We start from the raw sequence: 10,983 nt of genomic DNA, 5'->3' as shown, positions 1-10,983 counted from the left end.
AGGCCATCCCTTTACACAACGCCTGTGGTGCTGGCCAATACACTCACCTTTCAACAGGGACCTGCTTCCTGTCAGGCCATCATCACCACACCAGGGCCTGTGGTGCTGGATGATTCCCTCAACATTACACCAGGGCCTGTGCTACTCGTTGATGCCATCCACATTTCACTAGGGCCAGTGTTGTTGGCTGAGGCCATCCACATTACACCACTGCCAGTGCTTCCTGTGACTCCATCATCACCAAACAAGGGCCTGTTGTGCTGGCTGAGGCCATCCACATTTCACCAGGGCCTGTGCTACTCGTTGATACCAACCACATTTCACCAGGGCTTGTGTTGTTGGCTCAGGCCATCCACATTACATCAGGGCCTGTGCTTCCTTTGAGGTCATCTTTACCCCACCAGGGCCTTTGATGCTCGTTGATGCCATCCACTTTAGGGCCTGTGATGCTCGCCAATATCATTCACATTACACCAGGGCCAGTGGTGTAAGTTAAGGCCATCCACATTACACCAGGGTGTGTGGTGCTTACCATACCATCCATATTTCACAAGGGCCAGTGTTGTTAGATTATGCCATCCACATTACACCAGGGACTGTGTTGCTGGCTGAGGCCATTCACATTGCAGTAGGGCCTGTGCTGCTGGCTGAGGCCACCTATATTTCACGAGGGCCTGTGTTGATGGCTGATGCCATCCACAATACACCAGGGCCAGTGATTTCTGTGAGGCCATCTTCACTAGACCAGGGTCTGTGCTGCTTGCTGATGCCATCCACAATACACCAGGGCCAGTGATTCCTGTGAGGCCATCTTCACTAGACCAGGGCCTGTGCTGCCAGCCATCCAAATAACCCAAGGGCCTGTGTTGCTGGCCGAAAACAACCACATTTCACCAGGGCCTGTGGTGTTGCTGGATGAGGCCATTCACATTACACCAGGGCCTGTTCTACTCATTGATTCCATTCACATTTCAACAGGGCTTGTGTTGCTGGCTGATGCGATCCAAAGTACACAAGGGCCTGTTCTACTGGCTGAGGACATTCACATTACAACATGGCCTGTTGTGCTGGCCAATACCATCCACATTTCACCAGGGCCACTGTTGTTGGTTGAGGCCATACACTTTACATCAGGAACAGTGCTTCCTGTGAGGCCATCTTCACCACACCAGGGCCTGTACTTTTGGCTGAGGCCATCCATATTACACCAGGGCCTTTGGTGCTGGCCAATACCATCCACATTTCACCAGGCCCTTTGGTGCTATGCGAAACCATCCACATTTCAACAGGGCTTGTGTTGCTGGCTGATGACATCCACAACACAGAAGGGCCTGTGATACTGGCTGATGCCATCCACATTACACCAGGGCCAGTGATTTCTGTGAGGCCATCTTCACTAGACCAGTGTCTGTGCTGCTTGCTGATGCCATCCACAATACACCAGGGCCAGTGGTGTTGGCTAAGGCCATTCACATTACACCAGGGTGTGTGGCGCTGACCAATACCATCCATATTTCACCAGGGACAGAGTTGTTAGATGAGGCCATCCACATTACAACAGGGCCTGTGCTACTGGCTGAGGACATTTACATTTCACCAGGGCCTGTAGTCATGGCTGAGGACAACTACATTTCATCAGGGCCTGTGGTCATGGCTGAGGACATTCACATTACATCAGTTGTAGGGTTAAAAATTATCGTATGTACAGAATGATTATTACAGAGCTATACAGTAGTGCAGTTAAGATAAGTGAGATATGTGGATAATTCTACAGAGGCTATATAAAGTGCTGGTGGTTGTGAGTGGTTGTTCAGTCCATGTTATCATTGTGTGTTTGAGGGTACGGTTGTCCATTGTGGGTGTGTGTATGTTCAGTCCATGTTTTAACGTGGGTCAGATGTCAGGAGGCAGAGTTCAGGAGTCTGACAGCTGTGGGGAAGAAGCTGTTCTGGTACCTGGTGGTCTTAGTCCGGAGGCTCCTGTGGCGCCTCCCAGAGGGCAGGAGGGTGAAGAGTCCATGTGATGGGTGACTGGGGTCTTTGATGATTTTCCCAGCCCTTTTTAGACACTGCTTCCTGTAGTTGTCTTTTATGGCAGGAAGTGGTGCTCCGGCGATGCGCTGGGCAGCTTTCACGACCCTCTGCAACGCCTTCTGGTCCGAGGCAGAGCAGTTCCCGTACCAGACTGTTATACAGTTGGTCAGGATGCTCTCCATGGTGCAACGATAGAAGTTCACCAGGATGTCTGAGGACAGGTGGTTCTTCCTCAGAGTCCTCAAGAAGAAGAGGCGCTGGTGAGCCTTCTTGACCAGCTTGGAGCAGTTGGTCGTCCAGGTGAGATCCTCGGAGATGTGGGACTCCCAGGAACTTGAAGCTGCTCACACGCTCCACAGCCGTCCCCTTAAATGTGGGATGGGTGGGATGTGGGTCAGCATTCCTCCTGTAGTACACGATGAGCTCCTTGGTCTTCTCGGTGTTAGAGCAGCAGGTTGTTTTGTGTCGGCACCACTCAGCCAGGACGATCCAGCCTCCTCCCTGTCAGGGCGGCCTCAATCAGTTGTCAACTGATGAGGCAATCACCATGGTGTCATCGTGCAAACTTTAATGATGAAGTGTTGGAACCATCAGGCAGGTCTGCAGTCGCATGGGTGAAGAGGGAGTAGAGGAAAGGGCTCATCACACAGCCTTGTGGTACACCGGTGTTCATGGTGAGGGTAAGATGAGGCAGTGGTTAACCATCGGGACCGTACATGTTGGGGCGGTTGGTCAGGAAAATCCAGTAACCATTTGCAGATGAGGGAACTTGATGCCCAGGTCTGTCAGTTTCCTGATGAGTTGTGGAGGGGTGGATTGTATTGAATGCTGAACTGAAGTCTATAAACAGCATTCTGGCGTATGTCATGTTATTGGGTGAAATGAGTATTTGAGCCTTTACAACCCAGCTAGAATTCCGGTTCCCACCGTAGACCTGCCCAAGGCTGGAATGAAGTAAAAGACGACCACCATGAACTTGGTGAGGCATTGAGTTTGAGTATTCAGAAATTGGACTGAAATGTTCAAGCAGGCCCATCTGACGTTTGCAGTGAACATCTAAATGATTCAGGAAAGCCGGGTGAGTAAGTGCTGTGGTCAGATGAAACCAAAATGGAACTGAGCTCTACCCGCCGTATGACCCAAAGAACAGCATCCCCACCGTTGGGCATGGAAGTGGAAACTTGCTTGAAGTCGTTTTTCTGAGTGTACAGGCCCGTGTCTTCAAAGCACAGGGCCATGTACCATTAAAATCTTGGACCAGAACCTCGTCCCCTCAGCCTGAATGCTGAAGATTGGTTGTGGGTGGGTTTTCCAGGAAGACCTTAAACATAGCACTAAGAGAACAAAGGACCGGCTAAAGACGAAGATCCAGAATGAGGTATTATGCACCGTCCTCACCAGTCTCCTGTCCTCAGGTCAATGAAAAGTCTGTGGTGAGAGTTGAAGCTTCGAGTTAATGCAGAATATTTTGTCTCCTTTGAAATGAACCAGAAACCATTTCTTTCTTTGTGGGAAAACTTTCATCACATAATGATTTCTCTCGCTGTAATTTCCCCAAAGACTTGTTAGACTGAGTCAGTGGTGGTACGATGTCATCGGCACTTGGGTTTGATTCTAATAAATGATGTGTTGTGTTTTCAGTCATTATGTAGGTTGGACTGGCTTCCAATCTGAAAAATGTTGATTAATACGAACTGAGAAGAATTCGGCTGGTTTACATGCCATCTGTAGGAAAAAATATCTTGATGGTTGTTTAGCTGAGTGTGACTTTTAGCTCATCGAGAAGAACAAACGATGACCTCATGCAGCGTTGAGGTACCAGCATTGTCTCTCCACTCCTTCACAGTTCATCTTCACTGTCGGTCAGTGAAAATGAGATTAATTTACCCTCAGACTATTTGCAGAGTTACTCTAATCCTCTATTTAATGGATTATAATTCCCATTGTTAGTTTGTGCAAAACAGCCAACGAGTGACAACAAACCTTCTTCCTCTACTTGACTGGTTACAGTACCAGTGAACCCTGATGATTGCTAATCCTGGTTATATCACCCCTGAAGGTGTTCAACGCCTCAAATTCAACACAAATGTTCACACAGACTTGGGAAAGGTTTTTCCACCAAGACTCAACAAATATTTTTCAGGCTATAACCGAAAGGAGCTTTATGCCCCAAAATGTCAAGGACAAGTCTAAACGGACGAGGCTGGTTGGCTGATAGGCAGATTAAACAGATCTGTGATGGTGGCAGTCGGATGCATATCTAACCTGGCCTGGACAGACCAACACGCTCTTACTTTCGAGAAGTTAAACAGTATTCGTCTGAATAAATGTGGATGTTAACACTGTACCACGAAGCTTCCAGCAAAAGACAGACTACTTAAACAAAGAGCAGAGGCCTCGTGCTGTTTTTCTAAATGCTGCTGGTGTTTGGAAGTGTGTTGACGGGTAGGATGAAGAGTGGTGGGGAAGCAGGGCTGAGAAGGATCCTGTTGTGTTTGTTGTGGAAACACCGCTGAGCTCTTCCCATACATGAGCAAAACAGATATAACATATGTACAAATGAATCTTTTCACAAGTCTATTTTTGTCAAGAGAACATAATTGGTGCTCAGTGGAAACCGTCTGAGATGATAGATTTCAGGGAGCTGGTTCATTATTTTCTGTGTTCGTGGAAACTTTATTGAGTTGTACTCTTGGCTCCTGTCGTGCTCTCAGAATTGTTTATTAGAAAGTGTCTGACCTTAACCCAGCAGCAGAGAAGTTGTGTCCTGGACTCCAAAGAATTCCCCTCGTTCTGGACACGACACTGAGGATCAGGATTTTGTCACAGTCATTCAAACCAGGCAGCAGCAGATTAGTGACTGACCTCGAGCTGTGGACGGACACGTTTGCGTCATTTTAAGCTTCTTCCTGTCCTACAATGGTGTTTGTCTCCATCCTTCACCCAGCGTGATCTTTACTGGGAACAGTTTAACCCTTACCCTCCTGCTTCCTGTGCTGATGATTTTATATTAGCTCTGTAGCTAACCGTGAACTAAAGTTCTATATATCCTGACTTCCTGGACTAAAATCTGAAACTCCAGTCAGAGATAACAGGTATCGTGATTACCAGCCTTCTCTGTTAAGCCGGGCTCTTTGCTTCAGGGTCACATAAAAAAGGTATTTGACGCGTCATGTCAGTCTTGTCTTATCAAATGATCCCTGTGAGCACCCCCTGCTCAGATGCTTTATCAGATGAGGATAAATAAAAATACAACACCTCTGGAAAAGACAAAATCTAACAGTAAAATATTTATTTTTTAACAGATTTTTATTTTTTAATTTATTGTCTATTAATTGTAGTTGTATTTATGGTGTATTTTGGTTTTATGAAATTTTATGTTTTGTTGTAAAATGTATCTATTTTGATTGTAAGCCCAACAAGGGACAATAGTTGGGTTGCGGTCACGTGGTTCTGATGACGTGCGGAGGCAGCGCGATTTTTGAGTGGAGGGCGGAAGTAAACATGGAGGACACTGTGGAGAGTCAGGAGAGCAGCTATTGTGCAACTTTAGACCCCGTTTCTCGGGAGAGATATAAACAGATAGTTAAAAAATATATCGGACGTGATCCGTATTCTTTGAAAATGTCCGAATACACCACAGAAGTAAAGGATTTGCCTACTATCGAGGCTGTGGATATCACCAACTACTTGGTCCTCCAGACTTCTTACTACACTAGGCAGCAAATGAAAGCTTTCAAGAGTCTGGAGGCGTACAATTTTTTTGTCAGCGGGTGGGTCCACAACCTTGGAACAAAACGTCTCCGTGATGGATACAGTTTGGTGTTTGCAAGGGTGAGTGTTTGTTCTTATATTGCTTTATCTTAAACACGCTAACGGTTAGCGGTAGCGGCTTTAACGTCAACAAACATGCCACATCCTTAGGACTTCGTTAGAGTGACAGTTGTTTGTTTCAAGGTAAACCATTCTCAGAGGTCTAACGAGGTCTAACTTCACACTGAAGTCTTCTGGTTGTGGATTCTCAGCTGGAAGCTGCAGTTCGGGGTTCTCCACTGTCACTAGGCTCAAATCCGGGCTCTCAGCTGTCTGTTGCATATCCAAAATCGCCTCTGCACATCGATGCTGTTCTGCCTTAAGCTTCATTCTTTTCTCTCGTTTGAGAACTGATTCCGATCTGGGTTTTCGTTCGTAGCCGAGATTGACCGTCGGAGCCCAGTCCTCCGACTCTTCGTCATCCAAAGCACTTGGGCAGCCTATAGTCCCAATCAAGTCAATATTAGACTACTAACTTAAAAGCACTAAGTAAACGAGAATTTAACGACAACCTAATGCTAATAAGTTCGTTTGCAAACATAACATTACCTCTGACGAAGTGGTCGCTGCAGACACGGGCATTGGCAGACTCTGCTCCTCCCGACTGTAAACGTAAATTTAAAATCCATTTTTTCCTACGTTTTTCGGTTAGAATTTTCCATTTTTCTCCTCTTCGTTGGGCTATTTTTGGTACCCTAAAATACCGTTTATCAGTTTCTCGGGTCGACCTACTGGAGCATCCGTAAACACAACAGGACATAGGCATTTTGCGTACTGTCTGTCTGTGATTTTGCGCTTATCTTTTTCACTTCCGACCACCAGTCAAATTTCGCGCTTTACGTCGACGTCACGTCTACATCAAATGAAACCTAGCTATTGTTGAAAATTAGAAATAGCTATAAACTTATGTGCGTTACATCAGTTTCATGTTTTGTACTTGGACTATGTTAAACTGCACTGTCCCTTTTTTAGATAAATTAAAATAATCTGACAGCAGCAGAAACTGCATTTCGTTGCCCTGTACCTGTGCATGTGCAATGACAATAAAGTTGAATTCTATTCTATTCTATTCTATTCTAAACTGGTTCATCTAAAGATTTGAATTATTTTGTGTCTGAACGCACTCAGTGCTGTTTGTTTTTAAGCTGTGAGACTTTAGACTGTATCCATGGAAGCTCCTGTCACACAGCCTGATGGACAATTTGTCACAGATCAAAGCGAAGTCTGTGACTTTACCACAAAGTCAGATAAACGTGTTGGTGATCTGTGGCGAGCGTAGACCCTCAGGTTCATCATCACATCAGCTGGACCGACTTCACCAACCCTGCAAACACCGTTTGGTTTTCCTCTTCATCGAGGCCGAAGGTTAGAAAGAAATCCTACCATCAGAACACGGGAAACCAGCGAGCTAGCACCCTGACATGGTTAATGAAATCTGGGTGTGCACGCCACTGCAACCCCCTCTGGCCTCTGCTCCGTAGCTGCTGGGTGACCGCTCGTTCGGGGCTCTACTCAGCTCTTCCCAGGAGGGTGGCATGGTTCCCCCCCTTTGGTGGTCCTCCTCTGGTCCTTGTACTCTGGGGCCTCTGGATATCTGGGGCCTGGATCTCCTCCATACCTGCTTCATACCCTGGTGGACGGGGCTATGGCTCCCCACACTCCCTAGCAGATCGTTACATGGAGAAACCTTTGGAATACAAGCATGTTGATCCACACAGGTATGCACACAGGTGTACACACGGGTGTTCACAGACGCGGACTACACCTTTCTTGGCTGCTGCCTCAAAGCACATTGTGCGCTGTCTATCTTGCGTGCGGCACAATATCGTTTAATATTTAGTTAGTACTGTTATCTATTGTTAGCTAGTTTATTGTGATGGTGCTGTTTTTTTATTATGTTGCTCTTTGTTGTTTGCTTTCTCTTCTGTTTTTTTTTTTCCTCCATACAGGTGATCCAGGTGTTTTGTTTGTTTTTCTTTCTTTCTTCCCCCCTTTCTCACCGTCTGTTCTCTCCTCTATTTTTCTCTCTCTCCCTCTCTTTCTTTCATTCTTTCTCCCTGTCCTATCCCGCAGTCATGTCTGTCCCGACTTTAAAAAATGAAAATAAAATAAATTCATAATTAATAAAGGTCAATCAAATGGACCAATATGGCAAGGCCATGATGATCCATTTGGTAAAATAAATCCGCTTGGCATCTTTCTTGGCCTTAAGACAACAATTCTGATGGCTAAAGATCCAAACGGGACACAAAAAAAAGAGTGTGTCGGTGCTGGTCAGTTATCATAACAACAGCGTTTTAGCCTGGGAGATTTTATTGATTCAGTCCTTGGTGTTAACACAGGTGTGAACACCTTTTTTTCTGTCACAAAACAAGCAGCCTCTCATTGGATCTTCAGTTTTCTCTTTATATTTGTACAATTAAAATCACAGTTTTAACAAAATAGAAAATAAATAACATCAACAATACGAAGAGAAATGCATCGTGTGACTGGTCTGCTGAAGAGGGAGGCATCTCCTGTTTGGAACCTGTGGCCTCCGCCTCCATCTACCAGCGTTCCCATGAAGCAGTGCAGGAAGCGTCCGACTCACAACATGGGCTGCTTTTTTGCACCTGGGATTTCCTCCCGCCCCCCTTCCTGAATGGACCAACCACAGATGAGCCCGGTGGCCTCCTGCAGCTAATCAGGAGCCACAGACAGTGATGAGGTCAAAAGTGAGAGGTCGCAGAGGTCAGCAGCAGCAGCAGCAGCGCCCAGGTAGGCAGCCCCGGTGTGTGTCTGTGTGTGTGTGATACTATACTTACAGGGCCTGTTATAAATTTGTAAGAAAACAGATGTGGCGACCATAAACATTCACGTAATGGCGGCGTACGTCTGACTTAAAGAAGATAAAATTCCAACTTCACCTGCGTGTTATTCTTGGTCATAAACAGTGAAGCGTTCTCCACCCGCACAAACAAAACCTCCTCTGTGTCATTTTTAACAGGTCCTTCTTATGGTCTCTGCGACACGAGGCAGACACAATGTTCATTTATTACAACACAAACGTCCGCCTGCAGCTTTGCACTCTTTACATTTCATCTCTCAGTGATAGTAGTTTTTGGTTGCAGACTAATTATGAACAATAATCATTATTACTGATTATCCATTCATTTTAAAGACACAGCGGTCACAGCAGCTTCGTTTACTCCGAAACTCAAATCTGTGTCTTTCTGACCATTAATGGAAGGAAAGTATTGATTATTGAACGGTCCGTGTAAGCAAAGTAGCACTGTTTCTGTGTGTGTTTTCTAAACTCCAGTGTTTTTATTGCTCTGTGTGTGTGTGTGTCGGGTGTAATCAGTCTCATTGGGTCATCCTCTTCTGGAAAAACCAGGACGAAGAGAGACCACGGCAAACAAAAGTTGGTGAAATGTTCCACGTTCAGTTCTGTGATATAAAATATTCACGTAGTCGTTTGTTAATCAGTAGTTGGAGGAAGCGGCGTCTCCCTGTGGTCAGGAGTAAACTCATCGATCCAGCGAACTACCAAAGATGAAGCGTCTCAGGAAGCGTCATGTTTCCAGTTCAAAAACAGAGAAAGGGAACGACGCAGCATTCATCTTTTTCTTTGAACCGCATCATTCCTGAAGTGCGAGGTGGAGTCAGCTGGCTCTGTGAAAGGAGATGCTAAGGAGCAAGGCTGGTAAAAATCCACAAAGAGCTGATGGCACATGTGAATATTTCTCCCACTGAAAAAACAATCACCCCAGTAAAACTTCAGTGTCACTCGCTGGTGCCCTCAGGAGCAGGTGGGAAACATGAACCAAAACAGAGGTGAACCGTGAGGAGGAAGAAGGCAGGGATGGATCAGCGATCAGCTTAGTCTGATTTCAGTGACGTAAAACTCATAAATCAACTAAAATCAATAAGTTCACTGCTATTAAAATTCATGTGTTTGAGCTCAAAGCCTCGCTGAGCTGAAACTGTTGGCCAGGAGTTTGTCTTAATATTTAACTGCTAGTTTTTAATCACTGCACTGCACTAACCCTGCACATAACAAAGTCTAACTGACGTCAAAGGCCTGATTAAGATTTCAAATTCAAGAAAAATATATATATTTTTATAAACATTGTAAATCTGTTTCCAGGGTTTTTTTCTTGTTTTCAAAATGATTATCTCCACATTAAGAGAAGGTGACTACAAAAGAAGAAAGAAGTGAGCAGGAGTGTGACTAAAAGGAAGAAAACATGAAGTGGAGAGACGATGAAGATGAGTACGTGGGAAGAGCTGAGGATGGAGTGATGACTGCTTGAAAGATTTGGATGGAGGCGGAGCGCAGGTTGGATGAAGATGTTTAGGAGTAGGAATCGGAGGGCGTACGGGAGCCGCCATGAACCAGTGCCTTGTAGATGTTGGAGGCAAGGAATCGTGGGTAGGAGTCCCTGTGCATCAGCATGTAGATCTGCAGCTGGGCGTCTTCAAAGGTGTGTGGCGTCGGATCCTGCATCTTCCTGTTGATCACCTCTCGAACCCGAGCATCCAGACTCACCTGGAGGGAAAAACACACTTCGATGCAACAAAGCAGTTCAGGTTTCACTACATAAAGAAACAGTGTGACTAATGAGCCAGCCAACCTGGAGCTGGAGACGTGACTGATAGGAGCTCACGGGAGACTCTTAACCAGGCACACTGCATTGAACAGCTGCTGCTAAACCCAACTCAGGCTACTGTGTCGTCTCCACATGTCTTTAACATGGAAATAACATTTCACTAGCTGAGCCCACGTCCTCATTTTAGGTTTGACAGCGTTTTAGTAGGTAAAAGTGATGCTTTGGCATGAATTGAGCTGCGGTTTGGGGAAGGCCTCGAAGGAGACTGGCGATGGCTCCCGGGCCTGGCAGATCCCAATGCACTAAATAGAAGTGAAGAATGGAGAAGAAGGAGAGAGGGAGGGTGAGGCACGTAAACGAGAATGATCGGCTTGCAGAACTGGGGGAACCTCTGTAGATGACAGCCGGAAGGAGCGTTTGGAGGCGTGGTCCTGCTCCTGAAATCCCGATACATAATCTCCAATAAAAATGTTGGATGTCTTGATGCTCAGTTATCCAGGTAAGTAAATCCCAAAAGGCTGATTCTGTTCATCTGGACGTTTTCG

General features: G+C 45.9%; 1 protein-coding gene across 6 annotated transcripts in view; it reads right to left on the bottom strand.

The window, feature by feature from the left end:
* Window positions 1-8,231: 8,231 nt before the first annotated feature.
* rgs19 (regulator of G protein signaling 19) overlaps window positions 8,232-10,983 on the bottom strand; it is a 40,542-nt gene continuing 37,790 nt past the window's right edge. For all 6 annotated transcript variants that reach the window (XM_040009761.1, XM_040009763.1, XM_040009764.1 and 3 more), the window contains one exon: window positions 8,232-10,377. In XM_040009761.1, coding sequence (XP_039865695.1) covers window positions 10,183-10,377 — 195 coding nt within the window. In that variant the 3' untranslated portion in view covers window positions 8,232-10,182. The remainder of the gene's footprint in view (window positions 10,378-10,983) is intronic.

The sequence above is a fragment of the Simochromis diagramma genome, unplaced genomic scaffold (assembly GCF_900408965.1).
Source record: "Simochromis diagramma unplaced genomic scaffold, fSimDia1.1 OVJJ01000561.1, whole genome shotgun sequence".
Lineage (NCBI taxonomy): Eukaryota > Metazoa > Chordata > Actinopteri > Cichliformes > Cichlidae > Simochromis > Simochromis diagramma.
This window is presented reverse-complemented; position numbering and strand designations above follow the sequence as displayed.